Source organism: Meleagris gallopavo, chromosome 1, assembly GCF_905368555.1.
Source record: "Meleagris gallopavo chromosome 1, MGAL_WU_HG_1.1, whole genome shotgun sequence".
In the NCBI taxonomy this organism is placed as follows: Eukaryota; Metazoa; Chordata; class Aves; order Galliformes; family Phasianidae; genus Meleagris; species Meleagris gallopavo.
The window spans coordinates 54,030,570-54,058,082 of NC_139404.1; the positions used below are offsets into that span (position 1 = coordinate 54,030,570).

The 27,513-nt window shown below is 40.1% G+C and overlaps 2 protein-coding genes across 3 annotated transcripts; one reads left to right on the top strand and one right to left on the bottom strand.

Annotated features, from left to right (window-relative positions):
• Nucleotides 1-134: 134 nt before the first annotated feature.
• On the top strand, nt 135-22,241 carry GLT8D2 (glycosyltransferase 8 domain containing 2). 2 transcript variants are annotated; one of them, XM_010712336.4, is made up of 11 exons: nt 135-513; nt 2,759-2,920; nt 3,128-3,172; nt 4,523-4,618; nt 5,429-5,597; nt 7,310-7,427; nt 10,046-10,130; nt 12,564-12,676; nt 13,366-13,532; nt 15,135-15,247; nt 15,814-22,241. In XM_010712336.4, exons 3-11 carry the CDS (start codon nt 3,154-3,156, stop codon nt 15,984-15,986), a joined length of 1,053 nt encoding a protein of 350 aa, XP_010710638.2. In that variant the 5' UTR covers nt 135-513; nt 2,759-2,920; nt 3,128-3,153; the 3' UTR covers nt 15,987-22,241. The 2 variants fall into 2 exon arrangements, with proteins under 2 accessions (XP_010710638.2, XP_003202422.2); XM_003202374.5 differs by lacking the exon at nt 2,759-2,920.
• On the bottom strand, nt 16,555-27,488 carry TDG (thymine DNA glycosylase). The gene is made up of 10 exons (XM_085227997.1): nt 27,364-27,488; nt 25,381-25,529; nt 24,368-24,597; nt 23,787-23,856; nt 22,106-22,241; nt 21,920-22,002; nt 21,749-21,843; nt 20,130-20,301; nt 19,881-20,009; nt 16,555-18,646 (listed from the first exon to the last, which is right to left on the bottom strand). Exons 1-10 carry the CDS (start codon nt 27,414-27,416, stop codon nt 18,507-18,509), a joined length of 1,257 nt encoding a protein of 418 aa, XP_085084123.1. The 5' UTR covers nt 27,417-27,488; the 3' UTR covers nt 16,555-18,506.
• Between the last annotated feature and the right edge of the window lie 25 nt (nt 27,489-27,513).

Genomic DNA, 27,513 nt, shown 5'->3' on the forward strand with positions numbered 1-27,513 from the left:
TAGTTGTCTGTTCACATTTACCATAAATAATGACTAGAAACTTAACCTGCAACTAGACATTTTAAGTAACTTCTGGAACAGTTTATTTCCTTCTTTCCTCCACCCCCTTAAGACTTTTTGTCTTGTGGGATTTATTTGCAATCTAGCAGATTGCAAATAAGGCAAGTTAGCCAGATCTGGGGCTGCATCATCGTTCAGCACATCTGGAAGTGGTTTATGGGCTCTCATTCCTTTGGTGCCGCGTCTGGACTCTGTGCTATTCCTCAGCAGCAGAGAGAGAAAAGAAAACCAGCACAACTCCAAAGTAAACTTTGAAGAGTTTGAAAAAGGAATAGAATCTTAGAACTGTTTCTGTGCCCTGTAAGGCCCTTGTACAGGGGACTTTAAAGGAGGACGATGGGCAAGGAAGCTTTGGCAAGAGAGCTGACAGCTGTGGGCTATCTAGGATCCAAGTAAAAAGCTCTACAGCTCTTCAGGAGAAAGGAGTCCCGATTACTGTGCTGCTTTGAAGAGGTAAAAAGACTAATTATGCAGGAAATGTCCGAGAAGTAATGTCACTGTTTCTGAGTTTTCCCTTCTACAGCCCCTCGTTTTGTTACAGATTTTGGCAGCTGAGTTATGGACTGCCAGGTTCTAGGAACTAATGTCTAAATTCGGGAAAAATGAATAAATATTTGAAGGGGAAAAAATATTCCTCTCTTTTTCTAGAAACCAGTGAGCGATCAGTCTGAGTTGCTGAAACTTTAGGAACTTTGTAGGTTTGAAATGCAGACTCATTTTGTTTGATTCTTTTGGACTTTGTATTTTAAAATGTAAAACATAGTTCAATTTATGTTGTTTTTATCATGCAGAAGATATCCTGAGGCTGTGACTATTCATCTTTCATTTTGTGGTGATCATCAGTATTATTTGTGACTCTCATTATAATTTAATTAAAAGCTGTAGTCAGCTCCATTGAAGTCAGTAGAAAATTGCTGTTAGCTTGAATGAGGTGAGAATGTTACTTCAAGAGCGTAGGGGTTTTTGTTGCCTCTGTCCTCATCTAAATGAGTAAAATTTATAATGGCTAATGCTGCAATACTTGTGTAACATGCGAGAGAGGGGACGTCTAAACAGCAGGCTTTTGTGACTGATGTTTGTTTTCATGTCTATGTAAATGAATGCCACATGAAAGGAGTGGGCTGCTGGAATGCAGGCAAGGGCTGCAGATGTGAAAGAATTTCTCTTAGAAATATTCCTCTCTCTACAATCTAGTCAGCTGTAAGGATCTAAATATATGCAAATATACAGTGGCTTATAAACAAAGCCTCATCATTGCTTTATATTTTTATTACAATTTTACCTGCTAATCAAAAAGTGGAGTCTAATTCATTACGCTCCCTCACTATCAGTATTAACCAATGGGAGAGATTCATTTTTGTGACTCAAGTTTCAAGAATTTTTGCCGTTCCATATTCCTTTTCAAAGAATCAGAACGAACTTCATTTTTATATGTGCACACTGTTATCTATCCTTATCTAGGTGCTAGTGGATCTGTGTGTATGTAATTGGGAAAAATTGGTTTCAGCTGTGTAGATAGCTGTAGTGGTGGAATCACATGGTTGTTTCTTCCTTCTCTCCTGCCCCAACTTCTGATGCTGATTTTTTACTGTTTTTTTTTTTTTTCCACAAAAACAGCAGTAGTAAACAATACCAGTGCTTCCAGAACTCAAACAAATGTTATCTGTTACACAGTTCTGTATTTTAGGGGTTACGTTCTTTCCTCTTGAGCATAAAGACACGGTCATTCTTAGGCCTTGTTTAGAAGAGCAGTTTTAGGGAAGGCTACTTCACTTTCCTAAGCAACACAGATACAATGCATAAATCTGAGGGCAGCTCTGAAAGTAATGCCTCCTATTTTATGATGTTGGCCTGCAACGTCAGAGGCGGCTGTTGGTGGTATGGCAGGAGAGGCTGAACCTTCCCACCAATGTCCCATTACATGTTGTTGCCATGTGACAGATGGTAGCAGAAGGGCAGTCTGACAAAATAGTGTTTGACATGGAAGTGTATGAAGCAAAAGTTCTCCATGCAGAGAAGTGGCACCCACTGGCATTCATTCACATTCGCTGAACATTTATGGGGACCAAACAGTGTATGTGAGGTGGTGGTGATGTGTTTCAGCAGTGGGAACAGTGACAGTCAGCTCTGCTGAGCATAGCATGAAGGCTCTTGCTCATCAGTGGCAAAAAGGCATAGCTAATGGTGATGACTGTGTTGAAAAACAGCCTTTTGTAGCGGAGAGTTTCCTGTATCAGTTTTACTGTGCTCTTTGTAGTTGTTGTTGTTTCCAAGAAAATAAATAGAATCATAGAATCAGAGAATCATAGAATGGCCTGGGTTGAAAAGGATCACAATGATCATCTAGTTTCAACCCCCTGCTATGTGCAGGGCCGCCAACCACCAGACCAGGCTGCCCAGAGCCACATCCAGCCTGGCCTTGAATGCCTCCAGGGATGGGGCATCCACAACCTCCTTGGGCAACCTGTTCTAGTGCATTATCACCCTCTGAGTGAAAACCTTCCTCCTAATATCTAACCTAAACCTCCCCTGTCTCAGTTTAAAACCATTCCCCCTTGTCCTATCACTATCAGCTCATGTAAACAGTTGTTCCCCCTCCTGTTTATAAGCTCCCTTCTGGAAGGCCACAGTGAGGTCTCCCTGGAGCCTTCTGTTCTCCAAGCTAAACAAGCTCAGTTCCCTCAATCTTTCCTCATAGGAGAAGTACTCCAGCCCTCTGATCATCAAGGAGCACTAGGAGGAGTGATCATAGGAGGCACTACTTTCAGAGCGGCCTACATACAAGCCACTTTGCACAAGTTCCCCTTTTACTGTTGCTGGTGGGACAATTCCTAGTTTGGGAAGTATATTCCGGCAAGAGGTTAGTATTTGTGATTACTCTTGTGTTTTATTTGAGATCTGAGATAGATGTATTTACAAATTGCACCTGATGGTGTTTTGACACCATTTTGTAAATTATTTTAAGATGTATTAAAAATGTTACTTATTACTGATGTGATTAGGCTGAATTTATTAAAACACAATGAATTTCAATTTTTCTCTCTCTTTTTTTTTTTTTTTATTACAGACCACAGTTCTTATCCAACAGAACACATGGCTCTTTTAAAGAAAAGTAAGAGATTAAAAGCATTTAAAAAATATATAATTTTATAAGAGGGCAGTGATATCAAATGCAATTTCTCAAAACTGCTATAGCAGTTGCATGCAAACTCTAGTTTTGCTAAATTATACTTAAGCTTTATTATCAAAATAGGACTTTTCTTGTAAACTACATCAGATGAGTATGGTCATAAATTCCACTAACCAGAGATCACTCACCACTTTTCTGCGTGATACTTACGGAGCTGGGCTTTCCCTCTAAGGGCACAGGTAATGAGCAGCTCCATGTGGGTGTGCCCAGAGCACCCAGAATGGCTTTTTAACAGAGCTATGCACAATGATGCTCTTCATACTCACTGTTGAAATGCAGTCCTGAGAAATTTGAGTTTTCATCAGCTGTCAAGATCAATGACTGAAAATTGACCCAAAATTTCATTGAAGCCAGTGGATGTTTTCTCAGCTGACATCAGTCAGTGCAGTTGGTGACGTGTGAACCAATTTCAGCTTATTTTCATGCTCAGTTCTGCTCAATAACCCCTTTTGAATCAGAGACTAAAACTTTGTTTCCTTTGTTCTTTTGTACACCTTAAATATTTACCATCACCTTTATGACGGTACAAAAGTGATGAAGAAGATCTAAAGAACTCCATAGAGTATTTCTTTCCCATTATATCACTAAGCTGTTATGTACTCACAGTTAGCTTATGTTGGATGACTTAACCTAGTACAACACAAACTGATAGGAACTATGAAGTTGTAATATACAGCAAAGCACTTGCTTTTGCATGTTTGGATTTGGTTTTACTAATTAAAGTGTCAACATTTTAATGTGTTTTCAAATATTTTGCAATAAACTCTACCTGGTTTCAGTGGTGTGCTGGGTTTATTTTTCTAGTACTGTTAGAATTTTACTTGAGTATACCTTCAAGATTTGCATGTTGAATTCAATTATTTTTTCTTGTGTCTGAAGGAAGTGTGAGCGAAGGAAAATGTAGGAAAAAAAAAATTGTTCTTGAAGTCCCGTGACTTAGCCAATTAAAGAAAGTTCCAGGCTTCTAGTATTCAGAAACATGAATTTAATAGTATGGACAACCCATGTGTATTGGGAGCTTAGTGATTTATTGAGCAACCAATCAATGAAAATCAGATGGTTGGAAATAAATGGAAAGAGGTAGAAATGCATTATGCTATTAACACAGCATTTGTAGTTTGATCAAATAGCAAGAGAAAGGAGACTTTGGCAAACACAGCAAATACACGTTATGCTATGTAATGGTTGCAAACTGTCTTTATTTTCTAAAAAGGTACAATTAGTACTCTAGCTATTAGAGTGATCATTAACAAATTCTCTATTTTGTTTCAGTTAACCAGATCTTACTGTTACTTCTTATATTAACCGTGTGTGCAATTCTGTACAACAAAGTTCACAAAGCATCATCTGCCTTAAGGAATGAAGCAGGTAAATGACTTATGTTTCTGATTTATAGTTCTTTCCTCTTCATTTGAGCAGTTTGGGTTTTTTTTTGTTTGTTTGTTTGTTTGTTTGTTTTCCCCTAATTAAACCAGCTTGCCTTGCAGTAGATGAGCCATTTAAGCTGTTGCATGTGGTCTGAGATGCAGAAATTTTTTGGTTCTGAATTCCTCAAAGAAACTAGCAGGAGAGTGACTAAAAATTGTCATCCTGCTTCAAATTTTTATCCAGATGTCCCTGATGAAGTTGGAAGCTGGTGTATATCTTTGTTTACATTGAACACTATTTTTTCTCCATTTTATCATTAACAACTTCCTCGTGGTGCAGAACTTTTCACTATTCCTTTCTAGTGTGCTTCCCAAAGAAGTGAAGCTCATGCAGTTGCACCAGCTCTTCCACTTACCTCCTTCCTTTGATAATTTTGGAATCCATCATTCAATTTGTTCTAAATATAACTGAGAAGTCTCAAAGGTATTCAGACTTTTTCAAGTTTCATGTGAATAAGCAGTTACATGGAGAACAGCCCGAATTGTGTCCCTGTTGTGCAGAAAGTACAGAGAACTCTGTGTTCTGTTTGGAGACATCCAACAGTCCTGTCCACCTACATGTGGTTCTGGATTAGAGATAGCTCTTGCTGTGTGTCTTGGCAAATGTGGATGTATATAAGATCTGGTAAGGAAACGGGGTGATTGTGATACTATTCCACTGTTTGTAGAACTTTGTGCTCACTCATATCATCCAGATAGGATACAAAAGTTTCTCAATTTTCTAATATAACATATGGTTTGTTTCTTGTAGATGACTTGGAGAGTCCTAAGGAAATGGAGGAAGAAATCCCAGTTGTAATCTGCGTTGCTGCAGGCAGAATGGGTGCAACTGTAGCAGCAATCAGTAGCATCTACAGCAACACAGAGGCTAATGTTTTGTTCTACATAGTTGGACTGAAGAACACCATCCCGCATATTCGGTATAAACCAGCCTTATTTTATTTCATGCTGTAATTAGGAGCAGATTGTTGTTTTCCTTAGGATGGGCATAAAATTTAGAGGACTTTTCAGGAAATTGCTTCTTCCTTTTGCTTAAGTAGTGCTATTGGTTTCAGTCTCCAGGATTCCCTACATTTAGGAATAAGGATCATTTTGCCCCACTCAAGGCACTGACTAGTGTAAAGGGGTATGAAATAACCAGATCAAGTCCATAGTTGTGCCTTTCTGCCTTTTGTATCTGCAGAAGAATATATAATAAGGTAAGCAACAAGCTTACTTGTTGCATGCCCGCTTTGTGGCACTGAGCTCACCTTGTGTGGAGTCATATCTTCAGCTTCAGAGTGGCAAAATCTGCTGCCTAAAGCTAATTTCAGGTAAGACGTAGTGTTAAAGTTTTGAAATAGAGGCCCAAAGAAGCTAGTAATGAATGTTTGGATGTTAAATTCAAATGTTCTCTACAAACGGAGGTGTGGTGTGAATCAAAATTAAAGCTGATTGTTTTCGTAGTTCTTGTCTCTGGCTGCTTCTGTAGCTTGTGTACTCACAAAATGTGTCGAAGTGAAAAGATGTGATGAGTTTTCCCAATCCAATTCATCAATAATCTAGAAAATAGAATGGAGAATGTTCTCTCTGAATCTGCAGTTGACATGAAGCTGGAAGAGACATTGAGCAGCATGATGAGCTGAAAACAAACTGATGATGAGTTGGAAAAATGAGCTGTAAAATGTGATGAAATTCAGTAGAGGTGGAAATAATTGATTGTGTTAGCTCAGGGTGAAGCGGAAGTTTTATAGAATCACAAAATCATGAAGGTTGGAAAAGACCTTGAAGATCACCCAGTCCAACCATCAGCCCATCCCCACCATGCCCACTGACCACGTCCCTCAGTGCCACCTCCACACGGTTCTGGAACACCTCCAGGGACGGTGACTCCACCACCTCCCTGGGCAGCCTGTGCCACTGCAGCGCTGTTCTTTCTGAGAATAAATGTTTCCTAATATCTAACCTGAATGGAATCATAGATTCTATTTAATTACACTTGCCAGAGAATATAGGAACTCCAGGTGCATAGTAACATGAGTGTAATCTAAGATAGGTCAGACAGAAACTTTACTATAATCATAGTGAGAGAGCAAGGGCACAGAGGGATAGATGCTGTCTCAATGTTCTTTTCTTAAGTACTTGGTGTTCCTATATTCTTTGATACACTCATTTTGAAAACTACAGAGCTATGACTGATAATGGACCACACTACTGTGTGTGGACATGTGTACATACACTTCATAGTGAGATATGCTTGTGGATGTATATGGCCTCTGGAAATGTGAGGACATTTTTTGATGATAAGAAATATGACAAAATATTGGACAAAAACAGTTTTTTCCTCTGCTAAACTGTGAATACACATGATGATCATCTTGAAGAACATAAAACTGTAAAAGGGAAAAAAGTGACCTATTCTTTAATAGCACAGCAGATAGGATAAGAAAAAAATGGTTTATAGTAAGAAAGACTAGGAAAATGGCATTTAATGCTAGCGGTGAGGAAAGATGTGTTGCTGCAAACAGAAGTGGTTCTGTCTTGGGGTCGGATAGACCAAGTGAGCTTCCAAGGCCTCTTATTCTCCTACAGTCTGAAAAAATATTTGCTAAAAGCTGAATATTTATTTTAACACTTTTATTTTTAATCATAGAAAATGGATTGAAAATTCTAAACTAAAAGAGATAAAATTTAAGATTGTGGAATTCAACCCCATGGTACTGAAAGGAAAAATCAGACAAGATGCATCGCGTCCTGAGCTACTGCAGCCTGTGAGTAGACAAACACCACATAACACATTTTCAAGATTTTAATGTTCACTGCAGGTTTTAAGATGTCCCTCTTCTCTTTTCTGTTACAAGGGAGGGGTATAAATCAAAGAAGCCCCTTCAGGTCCAATGCTAAACTTTCACTCAAGAAGGAGATGTGCACTGTAACAAGCTCCTTGCAACTCTTCTGTCATGCTGGGACATCATCTATTCTGTGGCATAAACTCAGTGATTTGAATGTGTTGTTTCGAAGAGGAAAGGTGTCATAGTGTTCTTTGTGCCTCCATGATATCTAGTGGGCTGCAATCTGCTCATGTCTGGGATTAATTCAGAGACTAGACACTAAAATACTGCTGGCTGACAAGAGGCAAATCATATGTAAGGAATTATTAGTAAAGGAGTTATAAACAAAACAAAGAATAACATTATGCCAAAATGTAAATACATAGTTTTCCGACCACCCTAAATACTCTGTGCAGATTAAATCCACTTATCTCAAAAGGACATAGAACCACTGGAAAAGTTTTAGGACTGTTCAGAGTGTTTGTTCTTTTGCCCTTCTCTGAGCCTGTGGCATTTCTAATGCATGGAAAGAATTTCTTGCAATATTTGTGAGAGTAATTTAATATTCTTTAGCCTGAAAATGGCCTTCTGGCATGAAAACAGTAGAGATCTACAGAACAGACTAGCATGGAGGTCAGAATAGGGGATGATAACTTACTGTCTCTTCTCATATAAGAACTAACAGCTATTCAAATACTTTAGTAAGAGGAACAGTCAGATCAAAGAAGAAATGTTGCATGTTTTTCAAGCAGTGAGTATTAAACCTCTAGAACTTGTTGCTAAAATATCTTTTGAATGTAGTAAATTCACAGGGATCAGTGGAGGATGAAGTGGACTACATCTGCTTCAGGAAATTTCTTGAGTTGAAAATACATGGAAGCTGTGGAACAGCTTTTCTGTATACTTGCTGTATTCTTACATTTGTCTGATCATCTCTGCTTAGGACCACTCTGACAAGTGAAATGATCTGAATCAATATGGTTGATGGTGATGCCTTTACCCTCTATTGTATTAATTATTTCAATTGTAGAAAATGCTGCCCCACATCTGTGCCACTAGTCAAATCATTTCTGTAAAGTGGAAAGATGGCTATGGTAACTATGAAGCTAACACATTCCAGGTCCAGGGAAGTTATTGTCCCTCTTTACTCAGCACTGGTGAGATTGCATTTAGGATAGTGTTGTCCAGTTCATAGCTTCCCAGTACCAGAAATTCATGGATTTACTGAAGTGAGTTCAATAGAGGGCCACAAAGGTGATGAAGGGACTGGAACATCTATATGTGAAGAGAGGCAAATAGAGCTGGGACGATTCAGTGTGCAGAAGAAAGGGCTCCAAGGGATCTGATCAATGTATTTATTAAATACCTGATGGGATGGATGAAGACAAGAGAGCCAGACTCATCTCAGTAGTGCCTGCTGGTAGGGCAAGAGACAATGGGCAGAAGTTAAAACCATAATATTAAATCTAAATGCAAGGTAAATCATTTTTTTTTTATGAGGAAGGTGGTCAAACACATGGTGCAGGGCGTGATGTCTCCATCTGTGGAGATATTCAAAACCCAACTGGACACAATCTTATGCAGTTTGCCCTAGTGGTCAGCCCGTGAGCAGAGAGAATGATCTGGGAGGGATCTCCATTCCAACATAAGTGGTTCTGTGATTCTGATGGAAGAGAAACTATTTTGGACTGCTTGGTTAAGCCCACAGTAAACAAAGTGGGATAAATAATTAATAATAATGGCGTCAAGACACTGGTAAAACTACATGAAAGAAGCATATTATAGTTGGCTAGTGCCCAAATGAGGAGAGAAATCAAAACAGAATATTAATTGGGACAGCGTCACCTGAAATCCGGGAAGAAAATTCTCTAGTCCCAATGTGGTGTTAGAAAGAGGCATTCCTTTATTCCTCACGATACTTACTGGGCATCTTGACAAGTCAAGCACGTGCTCTCAGAGTTAAAGTTCTACATTTAAACAGTTACAACATACATATGCAATACATTTGCATATTCATTCTTTTCCAAGAACTCATCAATATATGCTAATGTCCTTCTGGACGTGCCTGGTAGGAGCCTCTGGTGGTCTTAGACCATCTACTTCCTCCTCATTTTTCCATCATCATCTTCATCACAATGACTTTTGGCTGACCATTGGCTGTTTTTCCCCAGTTTGGTGGATTTACATCGCTTGTAATGCCATAACGAGCAACTTTCTATCTTGGGGTGCTATAAGCTAAAACAATATATGTGAAATCCAAGAAAAAAGTCCTTGCACCCAGTGGTTGCAAAGATAAAAGAAGTCTGTGTTGACTTCAGTGCTTCTGTGAAGCAGGATCATTGAGAATAAGAAGGCTTTCACAGACCAAGCAAAGCTAAACTGGAAAGTTTTAGAACTAGCATAGCATTTATTGATTCCTTTTGCTAAACTAATATATTGGTTCTCAAACTAATATATCGATCCCAATTTCTAAACCAGCCTATATTAATGGAAGCTTGAGACTAATGCATTAAACTTCTTTGTCATTTAGGATTTACTCTTCTTTTCCTGTTTAATAGCTGAACTTCGTTCGATTTTATCTTCCTTTGCTTATCCAGAAACACGAGAAAGTCATATATTTGGATGATGATGTCATTGTTCAAGGTAAGCTGTCTCCAAAAAGCAATTTCTAGCAGAATTAGCATAAAACTTATTGCAGCTTTCATGGTCATCTCAAAAGACAGGACATAATGAAAAGCAAGGAAGCTGCTAGGAATGCTGTGCTTGTGAAAAATACAAATAATATCTTTATTTTTTTAGAGGAAATTTTGAAGAAAAGCATGTCTCTACACATCTGCTGAATAGTTGATTTTGATCAAAATTACATGCACTGGTTTCATTTAAATTAGATTTGGTCAATTGCTGAAAGTTATCTTGGTTTTCACTTGGGTGCTACAATATTTAGTTGTGTTTGTGACTTGTGTTTCCTGCTAGCATTCAAATTCCCACACATGTTGGCAGCGCCTTACCCAGAATTGCTATTTGTTCTTCAGAGTAGGAGGAATTTACTCAGCTAGGTGGGCTAAAACCTCAAATACTAAAAATGTGATTTTGAACATCTTCAGCTCAAAATCCACAACATTTTTCAAATTGTGATCAAAGATGTTAGAGTTCTTAGACAAATAAGAACAGTCAGAGGACACAAAGATCCTGAAAAACATATACATATATATTTTTTTCATACAAATAAAATCAAATTAGAGGAACAGTTGCTATTTTTTTAAAGAATTTCTGACCCCCACTTGACCTGCATCCCTCTTTCCTGCACCCATACTGCCATTCACCAGGAAGAAGACTACTTTCAGCCTGAATTAACTTCCTGGTAGGAGTCAAGGCAGTACTCCCACAGACAGCAAGGAGGTGGCCCATAGCAGAGGGGAGGTAGGGCTTTCTCTTTCATTAGGGTCTACCAGATTGTGTCAGCTGATACTGCTTCTGGAAAAACGGATAAAGTGCAGTTTTTCATTACAGCTTACGGTAGGCTGCTGCCTACTGAAGTGGTCTCTCCTATCCTCAGGCAGCTCTTGTTACTTCTTTCCTTTCATATCTACAGCTGTGAAACAAGCTGACTCAGCTGCTTGACTTGGCAGAAGATGAGCTATGTTAAAAAACACAAACAGAAATCAACCAACCAAAAACATAACAACAACAAAACACAAAACCCTTTTTTCTCCTTGTTTCTTCAGTCAGCTTAGCTTGCTCATCTTAGGGCAGTGTAACCATAGGGCTCAGAAGAGGAGAATAAGGTTGGGCACGTGGGAGGAGAAGCAGAGGGTGGGAATCTCTGTTTTGGCAGCTGCTTATCTGTAATATGAGAGAGCTTCCTGTCTGATGTGTCTGGAATAGGAGGGAATAGGAGCTCTGACATGGTAAGGAGTGAATGAGGATTTCAGGGTTTAACTTGGGGTTTGTTTGTTTGTCAGCTGCTTTCTGTGGAGCAGTAAGAATGAAACATGCTGAACTTTTGGAACGAAATCCAGAGAGGCTGTGGAGTCTCTTCTGAAAATGTTCACAAACCATGCAGACACCTTCCTCTGGAACATACTATAGGGAGCCTGCTTTAGCAGGGGTTGGACTAGATGATCTCCAGAGAACCCAACACATACAACTCTGTGATTCTGTGTAGTATTTGTGTATTTATTTTTAATTAAAGAGAAATGTAAGCCCTGCTACTGTGGTGGAGGGGGTAGCCTCTTGCAGGGTGGGTGTAGGTCCTGGTCACTGTTAGTGCCCCTCTTATGGGGCTGCCAGGCACTCCCAGGTGGGTGGCCAGGAGTGGAGGGGCTGCTGCCCTGGGCAGAGGGACCTCAGGCTGCAGCCCTGGCCCTGGCAGCTGCCCACATCCCAGTGCTCACCCCATTGCCACCATGGGGGATGTGTCCCCACCCAGCTCACCTCTGCCACTGCCTACCCATGGAGTATGGGCAGGGCTGCCACCCAGATCAGGCTGTCCAGGGCTTCATTCCACCTGGCCTTGAACGCCTCCAGAGATGGGGTATCCACAACTTCTTTGTGCAGATGGCGTGTGTTAGGCTATTTCCCTCTGTCAGGAAGGAGTTGGGTGGGTTGGGAAGCCTCCGGTGTAACAGGCACCTTTCAGCTGGCCAGTGCTCATTGATCAGCACTGGGAATGCAGGTATTTTCCTAAAAGGTGTAAACACAGTCATATCAGGAAAACAAAAACAAACAAACAAACAAAAAAAACTGAAAAGGCACTTCTGAGGGAAAGAACTAATATAATGCATAATTCTGTGACCATGCTTCTTAACAACGTAATCAGCTTCTGCTTTAGTTGTTTTTGGATGTTCAGACCAGATTATTATAATCAGTATTCAGTACATCCACATCTGAAGGTAGACATCCAGATACAGGACTCAAATTTGAAATTTTTCCCATATTGCAAAATTCAGCCTTGACCGACACCAAGAATACCTGCTGAAACTATCAAGTTTTTAATTAACATATATGAGAAGTTATCCTATCATCTGTGTAGCTGTGTGATATATTTGTTCTTATGCTCCTGAACTTTGTGAACAGGTGACATTCAGGAACTCTATGATACAAAGCTGGCTCCTGGCCATGCTGCGGCTTTTTCAGATGATTGTGATCTCCCTTCCACACATGAGATGGTTAGAAGTGTAGGGATGCAGGTAAGATGCTGTTCTGTAATTCTAATCATGAATATATTGACTAATAAATGTAATACGGATCTATATCTTCCCCAAAGTATGTATGTAGTGACAGGACGAGGGAAAATGGCTTTAAACTGCAAGAGGGCAGATGTAGTGTAGATAACAGGAAGAAATTCTTTACTTTTACTGTGAGGGTGGGGAGACCCTGGAACAGGCTGCCCAGCGAGGTTGTGGATGCCCCCAGCCTTGAGGCATTCAAGGCCAGCCTGCGTGGGGCTTTGAGCAGCCTGCTCTAGAGGGAGGTGTCCTTGCCTACAGCTGGGGGTTTGGACCTACACCATCTTCAAGCTCCCTTCCAACCCAAACCATTCTATGATTCCATGAAAGTTTTCTTCTAATTTTTTTAAATGATTTTTTACTAGTTTTACAGTTAATCAAGAACTACAGTTCTGTACAGAAAGACCAAAATGTTGTGAGGAGAGACCTTTATAGAACTTCCATGGTACAAAACTGTGGAAGAAGTAATTCAGTAGCTGGGAGCACTGTGCCTTTCAACCCCGTGTCATATGGAAATTGAGATCGGTAATCATCATCTAGAAACTCGGCTTTGGGGGTGCATATTTAGTAATGTAGAGCTACACTTACTCTTACATTCATTGAGATTCACAGGGAACAAATGTATTTCTTTTTTTTTTTTAACTTCCTAGAACACATACATGGGATTCCTGGACTATAGAAAGCAAGCTATTAGAGACCTCGGCATCAGCCCCAGCACCTGCTCCTTTAATCCTGGCGTAATTGTTGCTAACATGACTGAGTGGAAAAATCAGCGAGTCACAAAGCAATTGGAAAAGTGGATGCAAAGAAATGTAGAGTATGTATAGAAATCTAGCTTTGCACTTAACTGTAAACTGAACATTAAAGTATCATCTTCTGCTTGTAAGCTCTTTAAAGATTGTAACTCTATAAAGAGTCTTTTCTTTGCTTCATGAAATTCCAAAGTAAATTTCCACATGCTTACATCTGATCAATAGTGTAACAGGAAATGCCACCTGGAATTTCAGTCTTGCATTTAATCACAAACCACATTCAATCCTGAGGGGCACTGAGAACACGTGATTCTTGTTTTGGATGACCAACTTCACCTTGGTTTAATACACTTATCCTCTTCCCTTCTTGAGGCTGGTTTAGAGAGGAAGGAATATTTCCTTGTTTGTGAGGGGTCTCTCTAATTGAACTGTCACTGGGTATCACATTTCTTAAAATGCCAATAGAAAACACTTCTCTATAGACGAAATGAACCTGATGTGAAAGATAATTTTTTTAGCTTTGACTATGATGAAGTCATGAATACAGTGAAAACGGTGTTCATTGTTTTTCATTGTTAATCTGTTTGCAAATTTGACAATTCCTTTCCCTTCAAAGGCTTAAATTTAGGAAAGCTAATTTGAAACAATTATTTGTGCTTTTGGACTCCATTCATTATTGGTTATTTTCAGGACTGAACAAAGGAGGAAAGACACAAACAATGAACACGTGAATGAATGAAAAGCTGCTTGGCTTTCTCTTACTCTGTTTACAGAATGTTCTGAAGGGCCACAGCTATGCTTTTTAAGAGCCTGAAAAAAACCACGAGCATCACAGCAGATTCATTCTAGAAAGATGATTTTGTATCATAACAACACATTTGTGTTCCTTTTAGCTCAATATTGAAACCACAGTGAACCGAATAGCTTTGTTATTATTAAGAAAGAACCTTTGAAAGTTATGATTTTTATTTATTTGTTGTTCTGTAGCCTCTGAGCACCTCTTGATACTTCTCAGACTTCCTCCTTGCTGGACTCAGCAGGCAGCACAATGTCCTGCAGGCGCTGTGGCTGCTCCCATCTGTTGCCTGGCCAGGCCTGCAGCACACTGTAGCCAGACATCTGCCTGCTGCCACTTAAGCCTCCCTTCACAGTAATTCGGCTTTTTTTTTTTTTTTTTTTTAAACCCTACATTTTTCACAGAACTCACAGGAAATTAATATCCATTAGCTGCTGGTTTATACTAACCAGTCTGCCAAATCTGTTCTGAAGTTAACTTCAGGCCTCAAAGTTGGCCAGGTGGGAAGCAGAAGGAAGACAGACGCATGGCAGCGTGTACGTCTTCTTAAGAAACCAGGCTAAAATAGGTTTGATTCCTTTATGTTGACAGCTTCTTTTTCCTACTGTAAACTTTTTCAGCCTCGTAGACTGCAGGCAGTGTGCAGAGTACTCAGCTTCATGCTGGGTCTGACTCCCAGCACATTGCTTTGTAGCAACAACCTACCCAGCAGGAATTGGAGCTCCAAACACAAACAATTAAACAATTAAAAGCATTAGAAAGGAATATGCTGAAAATCAGGCTGTTCAGAGTATTTACATGTTTAGCTGTCTGATTTTTGTACTAAAGACTCTTTGAGTGAGGTTCAGACATTTTGTTTGTTCTTTTGCAGGGAAAACCTCTACAGCAGCACCCTTGGGGGAGGTGTGGCAACCTCTCCAATGCTGATTGTATTTCATGGAAAGCATTCCACTATTAATCCTATGTGGCACATACGGCATCTCGGTAAGTTTAACTTTCCACCATTTGCAACTGGAACCCAATAAAACAAGAGGTTAAGATTCCAGTATGACCTTACATTAGTTACAGGACTGCAGAATAACTGATCTAAATTTTTTTAAGCCATGGAAAAGAATGTATGAAAGATCCGAATTTAGTCACAGACTGAAAAAAATAAAATCAGACACTTCTGGCAGGCACAGCAGAAGCACATGGGATGCCTGGCAGTCTTTGTGCAGCCCACATTCTGGAGGACGTAGTTGACGTTCACCTGGCAATGGTGACTTATCCTGAGAAGATAATAGCTCAGCTAGCAAAGTAATATGAATAGCATGATGAAGCTGTATGTAAATCCCAGCTGCCAGGATGTTGCTTGTTGAGAGGAAGCTGAGATTTTTCAGATGTAAAGAGGCCTGAAATTGAAAAATGCTGCTCTATTACACAGTTAATTAATTGCCTACTGACAGGTGAAACCAAGCTAATCAGGCTTTTTAAAAAACAAACTGTATTTACCTCATTATGTAGTGTCTTCCAGTACTAAAAGCTGGATTTTATTCCATGTACTCATGCAGGTTGGAGTCCTGATACCAGATATTCAGAGCATTTTCTTCAAGAAGCTAAATTACTTCACTGGAATGGGAGATATAAACCTTGGGACTATCCCAGCGTTCACACTGACCTCTGGGAAAACTGGTTTATTCCTGACCCTTCAGGGAAGTTCAAATTAACGCGACCTGACAGCTGATACTGAAAACACTTCAACGTATTCAAACCTTTTGGTTTGCAGTATGCAAATAGTTGGTGATGCAACACATCAAATCGTATAACTAACTGATTTTAGAAAAATGTTGCTTAAATATTGCCATGAGATGACTATCAGTTTTGAGGGCTTATGGGTGGTACGTTAGTTACACAGTTCAAAAAAAAATTTTTTTTTTTTTACTTTCAAATAAAGTGAGGAAACAAGTTTACTTTACGATGAGATATTTTCACTGAATATTTACTGAGGTGAAGTCAGATAATGTGTTTCAATGTGAGGTCCAGTATCTGCCAGGAGAAAAAAATCTACAAAGGAAATAACTTCTGATATTAGATACGAGGTGTCTTTAGTCTATCAGCTGACATAGAGCAGCTCAAAATTAAAACTCAGGCAGCATTTTAATAAGTAGAATTTAGCTGCATGATGATCATTTTGTAAAGTTTCTCTGCAGAACACTGTTTTTGTGCAGTCAGCGTATGGCATAGTCTGTAGCTCTGTAGAGTATTTAGGCCACCACTAGCAGGATGCAAAAGGACACTCAAAGACACTGTGATACAATTCCTGATTTTATTGTGAAACAGAGAGAGATTTAAGACAGATTAAGAACCTCTGGATTACTGTAATGAAAAGAGCACCGGTCCCAAGGGAGTACACAAACTACAGTACTGAGTGAGACGGTCATTATACACATAACTGTATTTTATACCTAGTAGGTGCTTCTGTTCCAGAAGAGACTTTTCCCTTCAACTCAAACAGGAGAGCAGTACAGTAGTTCTGTACTACTGTGCTATCTCACCAGCAGTGCTAGTTACATGCTTCTCATTTTGCTGAAAAATAAAACTGAATTGTAACAAATCCCTGACGCGAGGTACTTTGAGCACCTGTGGGAAAACATCCATGTAAACAGCAATACGTGATACAGTACACTTTAAATAACAGACAAGACAAATCCTATGCCGTTCTGACATCACACGGAGCAGCTTTATGCTGAAGCTGATAAATACAATCATAACGCACCCTTTCGTGATTTCAGACGCTCAGAATTAAGCCACATAATTTGGGAAGAGAACTGTAAACATCGTGCCTGCTTCACAACAGGATGGCAGTGTGTGAGCTCAGTGCGAGCTGTTACAGCAGGATTAGCATCTATGCCAACTAATTGCACTCAGTGCGTGACGACTGTCAGCGGCTGTGAGGAAAGGATAAAGCACCAGAACAGGAACCTGAGCAGCACCGAGTACAGAGATACCGCTTGTATCTATTTTTCAAGTATGTGAAGCACCTTCTCTCATAAGATCATCGAAACGTGAACGCTTTGATCACCTTATTGCTTTTACTTCATCTCTTCTTCACGTGATGGAAGAGGGAAAGTAGGTGATGATTAGGCACAAGCACAGAATCTCCTTTCTTTCTCAGTCGCCAATTTTGGCCAAAATTGTGGATTGTTTGAGCAAGTTCCTCAGAAGAAAGCTGTAGTTCCAACAGCTGTCAGCTTAATTCATGGAACACCTGCTCTTGTCTTCAACTTAGTAATTTTTTTTTTTACACATAAGACGTTTAAGAAAAACACTCCCTAAGGTCTTGAAGAGAAAGTAATATAAAAAACTGCTAAAGCACAATCTTCTTTCACCCTGTGCTAACTGTACCTGACACAAATAACATAACTGCAGATGGGTTTTTACAGGGAATACAATCTTTCAATTCCCAGCCATATAAACTGTTCACTTACTAAGGTTCAGGAGAAGAGACTAATCACAGAGAAGTGACTGACAAATGCCACAGATTTGAGAACCACTTTTCTTTTTTAAGGAATTCCAGTTCCTTTACACTAGAATTTAAGGGAGAAAGAGACGGAATGATAAGAACACCTTATTCTAAGACTAGAATATTTTAGGCCCTGTCCTGCGTGATGTGAATTCTCCTGACCAGTGCTGTCTCTGCTCCTTTAAACTTGACTATGGTCCAGTCACCAAATAGACAGAGCACTCTATTCCTGCCCTGAAGTGCAAAAGGAGTCTTAAAAAGCACCACTTGTTTAACTGTGCATGATTAAAAACACCACTTCGTGTAAGATAAGGGTACACTTCCATTTTCCCCTCTAGATATAAAATGACTATGAGATATCCAAATATTGATGCATCAATAAAAAGTATACTGCTGCTCTTACTCCTACTTTACAATTTATGGAATAAAATTAACGCCCCAAAGAAATCTTCACAAATGAGAAAGCAGTTTGTCAAAAACTGCAAGAAATGGCATACATTAAATATGAAACTCATATACAAAAAAAGGGCTTTTTTTTTTTTTTTTTTTTTAAGTTTGGACAGTTCCTTAAAATTACCTAGTTCATTGATTTGAGCCTACCACACACTTACTTAGGACTATAATAAAATATCTAAGGGAGATAAAATACTATTAAAATGCTTCAGTTGTAGAACCGAGGTACAAATCTTGATCACTGCATTAAAACTGCAGCATGTATGCATAGCTGAGAAGAAAGAGTTCTTATGCACTGCTTTCCTCTCGTTCTTGTGTCATACCAGCACTGAATTCTGGAATCTGGTCTGCAAAGGACTGTGTCATCCATTGTCCATTAGGAACTTCACCGAAAGATGACCCCTCACAGTACTGTGGATTGCTTGGTGCTGAGAAACAAACAAAAATACAGTTGCAAATACAGTTGAGACCATCAACTAAGACAAAAACCACACAAAACCATCTAAAAAAAGATATTTGCAGTTTGCATCTTCCCTTGTACTTTTCAACTAGCTACTCAAACTGCAGTTTGAGTATTCTTTTTGAATGCCTGCTTTTGGAGACCCACATCATTCCCCCCATTAGCTTTTCATCAGAGCTTCTTTGAAGAACGACCTAAAGGATGCCACAAATGTAAGTTAAGAGTCTGAACATTTAAATGAATACTTTACTTTGCAGCGTTTTCTGAGTCAAATTTTTCTTCTCAAAGGGACATTCCCTTTGACAAAATAGGGTAAGTACAACACAAATTGAATTTCGCATTTGAGTTGAGATTAGGACTAAAAACTCAAGATACTGAAGAAGTTTACTTCTGCCATCATTTTTTTCTTTTTTTTTTTTTTTTTTTTTTTTTTTTTTAAATTAGTTGGTAGTATTTTGGGAAGTAGAATTCCTAATGTCATAGTTACAGGTTGCCCAAGGAGGCTGTGGATGCCCCATCCCTGGAGGCATTCAAGGCCAGGCTGGATGTGGCTCTGGGCAGCCTGGTCTGGTGGTTGGCGACCCTGCACATAGCAGGGGGGTTGAAACTCAATGATCATTGTGGTCCTTTTCAACCCAGGCCATTCTATGATTCTATAGTTACAGCAAGGTTTCTAGACTCATTCTTTTAGTCTACAAACTGCATGGCCAATACACCAGCTATTCTAACACAGATGAATTACTCGGGTTACAGTGTTCAAATACTCCTCCTTCATTTGCCCCACCAATAACAGAACAATTTCAATTATCATTCTATGACTTTGCTTTCCTTAGGAATGAAACTAATGAAGTGTCAAAAAGCACGATACATTCATACAAAAGTGAATGCAATTACTGTGTAAGCCACTAGTCATGTCTATTTGTCACATCCTATGAATCAGAGTTTGGGAAAACAGTTTGAAGTTGCAGACAATTGATTTTAAATAAGAGTAAATGCTTTTGGTTTTTTTTTTCCCCACTCCTTCCTCCTACAGAGACTTCACATTCCCTCAGTTATGTAAGAGTTTAACTGCTGCTATGCTTTAAATATATTGTATGAATTGTGGAAGTTGCTTAAAGGGTAGAAAATTAAGTGTATGGAATGGTTCTAAGAAGTTCTACAGAACGGTTTAGAGAATGAATGTCCCGAGCACCACCCTTTACCAGTTCCATTTGAAGAGAAATTGCACTGTTCGCTTTCATACGGTGCACGATCGCAGTAAGCTCCTCCATATGCTGCTTCATAACCTGGATCATACTTTTCTTCCTTGACAGCCATCTTTTTAGCATCCTCTGCAGAGAGAGCAGACCTCAAGTATTAAGAACAGAAAGCGTTCAAAGAACATTTTTACTAGAGAATATGTGAAAAAAAAACCGATACATTTTATAAGATAATTCCAAGAACCACTATACCTTGTGCAAGCTGCAAGTCAAACGTGTACTGCACTTCCTGCACCTCTGTGTTCGGTGCAATGCCTTTCAGCTGATCCCGTAAGTCTTTTAGCTTTATGTAATAATGAACTTTATCTTGCGCACGAGGAAACTGAGCACATCTTGCACTGGATGATGGCATAACGTAGCACAGCTTAAGAAAAAGAAAAATAGCATTACTGATCCCTAATATTTAGTGCATCAAGAGTAACTGACATTAAGCTCATGTTATTGTCCCAATTTTTTGGACAAACATCCACTGATACCAAAGGTTTCTAGGAGAGAATAAAAGGAGTTTATTTTTCCTGTCTTGCCCTAAAGAGAGGGTCTGAGTATCAGCTGATGAAACAAAGACAATTCACACCACTCGTTTACATGCTGTAGGAGAGGTGATCAAATATGTGCTACAGCAATTCCAAGCGTAAGACAGAGAGGGAAGCACACTGCAGAACTCTGTGAACAAGTGGAGCTCACAGCCAGAAAGGCCAAAGAGCACGTGTTAGTATGCAAAAACCCAAATCCAGGACAAAAAGCAATTAATAATTAGCCTTACTTCTTGGCCAAGCGTGCCTACGTCACACAACTTAATCGAAGTCAACTTAGGTGTTTCCATTTCTGCTGGCAGCCCTAGCTAAAGGCTTGAGGTTAGTTGAGAAATAAGGAATCCCAACCAATACATTCATTACAGAACAGTATTTATGATTTATGAACAAGTACTTGTAAGGAGGGTTATTTATTTATCATTCTTGCATTCCCTGCAGAAATACTTAAAAGCTACTTAAGAAGGAAGCATTTTATCACCAACAGTTCCTCAGGTTCTGATGGCAACACTCCACCATTAGAGAGGGACAGTTTGAACCACAGGTAACTTGAATCACTAATAATTTGGGATGGGTAGAAAAACACCCCAAAAGTTTGAACTGAGCAGGTAATGAAGCTCTGGAATAAGCTGCCTTGGCAGGTAATGCAGTCGCCTTTGCTATTAAGAACAAATTAAACAAACCTATCTGTGATGATACACAGCTGGTCTTTTGGATACTTCCCAGCACCAGATGTCAGTGATAAACAAGTACCTTCCAACTGTAGATGCGTACACTCTTCATCAAACTGCTGTACTTTAAGCATCCAATTTAATTTCAAGCTGCAAATCAGCTTAAGATGACTGAGGCTGACTGAAGTGTTTGGGCATGCTCAGAACAGAAATGCTGCAGAATGTAAGCTCAATCACCGACTTCATATTCCTTTTTTTCCTCAGTTATGTCTCCCAGCATCAAAATTCAGTAATATTAGCATACAGGTAATTGGACAGAGGTAATCAGATGGAAGTAGATGACAGTTACAAAGGCACATGTGTTTTACTAATTTTTTAAACGCTCCTCAGAAAATGAACTAACCTACTAACCATAATACACTATTCCCAAAATAATATCTGCCAGTCTGATTAAGCTGTATAAAAGATGTGCCTGAAAATTGCCCAATCTTTCTCTAATTAAGTAAAAGTCCTTCACATTCCTTGTACTTTGACATTACTGTAAGTGGGTGTAAGCCCTAAGATTTCATTAGTTTTGAAATGGCCAAAAAAGAGTGCTCTCAGTACTTACAGTTTCTGTCTCTGGTACTTTGTGTGGCTGCAATCCAAATTCCAAGTTCTTAACTCGTATTCCAAAGACTTCTCTACTAAAAATTTCATAGATACCTGAAATGAGAGGACAGGATGAGTGGACAAAAAAGGCTACTAATAGAACAAATTCATTCAAAATTAAGATTCTCACATTTTCCATTGAAAGCTGCTATACGAGGTTTATACTTCTGTAATTTCTGCATCAGAATTCGCCCTCCTTCTCGAAACTCTTTACTAGAAGACATAAAAAAAAAAAAAAAAGAAAAGAAATTAGTAAAAATTATAATCACAACCATTAATTCATTAACAAGTATGATATTCTCCTGTGTTATCCTGCCTGGAGAGGTCTTTGCTTCCAGGTGTTGTCCTTTCCACCATATTTGTAAATCCAATCCCATATTTATGTGGTAAGGTGTGGTCATCCATATGGTTCAGCTGTTCATTACTTAGACCAGACATGAAAAGACACTTCCCTGCAAAAGAGGAAGACAGGTATTTGCTTTTAAAAACCACACAACAGCAATAAAAACCATCATCACTAATAAACCTTTGGCTACCAAGGCACAGTAACAGAATACTGAAGGAAGAGTCTATGTTAATAGAGAAGGAGCTAATTGGGGGAAATAATGTGACAAATACAGTAAGTTATCATAGAATCATATCATAGAATCAGAGAATGGCCTGGGTTGAAAAGGACCACAATGATCACCTAGTTTCAACCCCCTGCTATGTGCAGGGTCGCCAACCACCAGACCAGGCTGCCCAGAGCCACATCCAGCCGGCCTTGAATGCCTCCAGGGATGGGGCATCCACAGCCTCCTTGGGCAACCTGTTCTAATGCATTATCACCCTCTGAGTGAAAACCTTCCTCCTAACCTAAACCTCCCCTGTCTCAGTTTAAAACCATTCCCCCTTGTCCTATCACTATCAGCTCATGTAAACAGTTGTTCCCCCCTCCTGTTTATATGATCCCTTCTGGAAGGCCACAACGAGGTCTCCCTGGAACCTTCTCTTCTCCAAGCTAAACAAGCACAGTTCCCTCAACCTTTCCTCTTACATAGTTTTCTCTTACATATTTGCCATTGCTTTTTATTGCACTTGGCCTCGCTGACAGTATCCACTGGCATCTTAAAATAATATTTAACATAAAAAGTATAGTTTGGATGGTGTGCAGTGTCAGTCTCTAAGCACAAGTTAACCACATGTAGTTCCAAATGGTCCAACACAATCTCAAATGCTTGGATTTGTCAGAGCACGTATAACTAGTCTGCTTCTTGACAAACAAGACTATCAGATTAGCTAATTTGCAGAACACTGGGAAATAATACCTGATTTACTGGTCTGCTGGGTACCAGGAGATTTTGGCTGGAATATCACAGGGCTGCAAATCAGCCCGCGTGGAGTTCCCTATTACCACAGCTGGAATGACTCCCGCTATGCAAAACAGCATATTTCAACAGAGCTCACATACAACCTTTCTTTATGAGAACATGCTGCAGAAAACGTTATTTAAATAGAAAAATAGGCTACAAAAAAAAAAACTGTCTGGAGAATCAGCTATGCTCCATATGCCTGCTGGGAAATGGTAGCGGCTGCAGTTTTTTCATCACTTAGGAAGCTCACTTAGCAGAAATGAATACGTGTACAAGGAAGAGGATTTGCTGCTGAAATGCCTCCTCGGGAAAACACAAACAGTTTTGTTGTGAATTGATGCCTACTGACTTCCCCTTGATAACTCAAGAACTAATTGTTTGATTTTTATTCCTAACGTTGCGCATTAAGAAGTTATTTAGTGCTACAATCCAATAAACTGCATTTACTTGACAATTCTGAACCTTTCATTTTATTCCTTTTTATGTACACTATTTGTTAGAAAAAGTTACGGGATTTCAATCACTCTCAGAGTGCTAAAAGCAAAATCCCTCTTTCCACTCCTCCTAAAAAAAACCCAACAGCTTAATTAAAGTACCATAAGTTCTAACAGTTCTGCAAATGCCATAAATAAAGAGAAGACATACAAAAATGGTTTCCAGGTCCAGGGTAATGATGCCCTTTGTAAGCTGCCATCAAGCCGGGATTTATGCCAATCTGCAAAGCAAGATACAGCCCATTTTAATGATTGGAACATGGCTCACTGGTCAGGAATGCAAGTTACAGGAGGGAAGCCTATTCCACTCTCCGAAGTTACTGTCGATAAACAAAAGAACATCACTGACATCTTCCAGCATTGTTCAAAAACCTGACAGTTTTACAGTAGGGTTTCATTGATGTGCACTGTCAAAAGAGCGGCTTTCTAGCGTGCTTCACAGCCACTGCTGTAGCACTTCTGGTGCACTGTCAAGTAATGCTTTTTCATGACTGTGCATTAAACGTAAGCTCGGACCTCTCAGCAGTTAGAATTACGTTACTATGATCCTTAACAGAAAATGCAAAGCAGCTGTACACACAGGATGCAGTTTAGAAACTTCATGGCAAGATCTTGCAAAGTCTAAGTAACACAGATAAATAATGAAGGAATGTAAATCACAACCACTGTGGCTGGACTGTAAAACACAGCACAGACCATTTCTACCTCATTCTGTAACTGTGAGTTACTCACTATTACGATGTCCAGATCGAAGGTTAAAATATCAGGTAAAGTCTTTGTCAGAAGCTCAGCTTCAGACACACCATTAAAACGGTCCACTTTTCTTTTCACTTTAAAAGTGTCTGTGATCTTTTCTTGTTTCCCTTTCGACTTGGTTGCTTTTTCTTTCTTAGCAGCAGGCTTTTTAGGTTGCTTTGGCTCAGTTGCTTTGGCTTTTCTCTTCCTTCCACCTTTTTTAACTTCTGAAAAACAGCAAATACATTTTTTGCACATTTCTAAGGCTGCAGCATGAACATTCAAACAGAATGGACTACACTTATGACTAGAAAAAGAAATCAACAGAAATATGCCTTCAAAATTCCTGAAATCAAACAATTATCAGATGGATTTCAGTATTCCAAGCTCAGCTTGGATGTCTCTGTACCACTCACAGGCAACTATGCTGACTTAGAATATGAACCAACAATAACCTCATGGCTAGGCTATGTTGTTTGCATGCTGCACGCAATGATCTTTTAGAGACAGTTTCACTTGTTTTGGAGAATATGCCAGAACATGCAAGTTTAGGTTCCAAAGAATGTTGAAGTGAATTCTAGTCTACTATCTACTCCTCAGCCTCTGAATAGGCAAATGCATTGTTACAAATCATATAATGTACTGAGGAAACTGACTTGCATAGCAAAAGCAACAGGTCTCAGGGTAAGGTTTGAACTTATCATGACCACACTGGAACCGAACACTGCATCAACTGCTTACAGTTTCTTGCTTACAGTGCAGACACAGCCCAATGCACCATGCAGCAAGGTAATGGAGGAGAGCTTGAAGGTCCAGAGTTTACTTCTCAGCTTTTTCATTCTTTGCTAACAAATATTATTAAACAAATGCAATTAATCGATACTTTCTCAAAGACTATCAAGAAATTGAAATCCAGCAGCTCCAAAGGTATATACTGAGACAAATACATATCCATATGTTTATTCCAACCAATTACTAAGATTTTAGCTCTCTTAGCCCAATCAAACTACCTTTAGGAGGTTCCTGAGCAAGATTTGGCTCTGGAATGCCCTCTAGAGTTGGCTGCTCAGTCATGGCTTCCATGGTAGGCGGCGCAGTCATCATCTGGTGGAACGGAAATGTGTAAAAAGCTTGAGCTTGCTGGAGATAAGCGTAGTATCTTAAAGAGAGAGAAAAAAAGAGGCATAAATCATCAACTATTTAGGCATGTAATGATGTGCCAAAGAGGCTTGTAAACATATATCTTTATCAAGACTGCCAAGTACCCACTCACGTTCTTCAGCTACTCTATTAACCAGGCAGGAAATTATTCAAGTCCGTTAAGAAGTCCAACTGCTTAGTAGCCACGAGGTGCTGCTGCACCCAACACCAATAGCCCAGCTCTCTCCTACGACTGCTATAAAGTACAAGAACCACAGCAATTTTAAGGACAGCACAGAGCTTCCCATAACACTGGGGAAAACTGTCTGCAGCCATTATCCACGTCAACTGTCTATCCAACAACCAATAGCTCACAACATGAGTTAAAACATTCTATTACTACTACTATACTACTACTTTGTAGGCACTTTGTTCATACATTCTACTGCTACGCAAATACATTGAAAAGATTTCACAACCAGTAAGTTTTCAAGAAATATTTTTATCACAACTCTTCATAAATGTATCAGTTTTTAGGTATGTAGAAATGAGGGCACCCTTGAGAAGGAATCGCTCTTTATCACGCAAGGGATGTTTAAGAACCACTCTGTCAATCAGATTTATGCCAGAAGAGCCCACAGACATGAGGACAGGATGCTAACTTTGAAGCAAACAACTATCCTGAATCAGGGAGAATAAATTTGTACTCAGATCACAGAATCATAAAGACTGGAAAAGACCACTAGGCTCACCCAGCTCAACAACCATCCCATGCTCACTGACCACATCTCTCAGTGCCACATCCACACGGTTCTAGAGCATCTCCAGGGATGGTGACTCCACCACCTCCCTAGACAGCCTATGCCACTGCAGCACCGCTCCTTCCAAAAAGAAATTTCTCCTAACATCCAACCTGAGATTCTCAACCTGACAAATTTCTTGGCTGAGCTGCTGGATCTCTTCCATTTTATAAAACATTCACACAGTTCCTGAACCAAGCAAAACCGATGTTTGGATTGACATCAGGGAGCACAGCTGAGACATGAAGAATATGGTTGATAGTGTAACAACTGTGGAACAGAATCAGCTAGAGAAACATGAGGGGATCTAATTGGAGAAAGATCTCTAACAAGATGCCTTCTTTTAAGGCATGTTCTTATCGTATATACTTATAAAATCCCCTTCCTTTAAAGGCTGTAAAATTCCCTTCAAACCAGAGGATGGCTTGCAGTGCATCCCAGCCAAGTTCCCCAACCCCTCACCAGTGAGATGAAGGAGGGCCTCCTCCTTCACCTCTGACACTCATAGGAGTTTGCAGATCACTTTTTTTCAGCATGAGTTCAGATCCCTAACGCCTTGCTAACGCTGAACGGAGCATTAAGTAAATATTTCCAATTCAAAGTGGTGACTTAACCCGCTGCTTCACGTCAAGCTACAAATAATAATAAAAAAAAGACAAGGGCGAAAAACTACGTCCTCCACAACAAAACCAGACGTTAAATCACGTAGAATTCCCACCTTCTACACACGGATCCCCGCACCAACACGAATCGTTCTACACGCACGAGGATTCCCCACACGCACTTCAATGCCCCGACCCCTCTCAGCGGTCCCCCAGGCCCTCCGCGGCTTTCTCACAGCCCCGCGGCCTCCAGCGGCGCTGCCCCGCCCGAGAACGCGCCCACGTCAGCGCCGTCCATGCGAGCCCCCCGCTCCGCGCTCCCTCAGGACGACGGGCGCGGGGGACCGCAACAGGGCAGCCCCGCTCACGGCCCCGACCCCCAGCAGCGGGAAAAGAACGACAACGGCGCAGCCCCGCGGCGAAGCTCCAGCACGGCGCTGCCCCGCGCTACCTGCCCAGCTCCTCGGCCTCCATGGCCGAGCGCGGCGCCCCGCCGGCGGCCATCGGGCTATTGTCAGAGCTCCCCCCCACCTCCGATCCCCACCGACCTGCCGGGCAGCCGCACGGCACGTGACCAGCGCCGGCCAATGGCAGGGTGCGG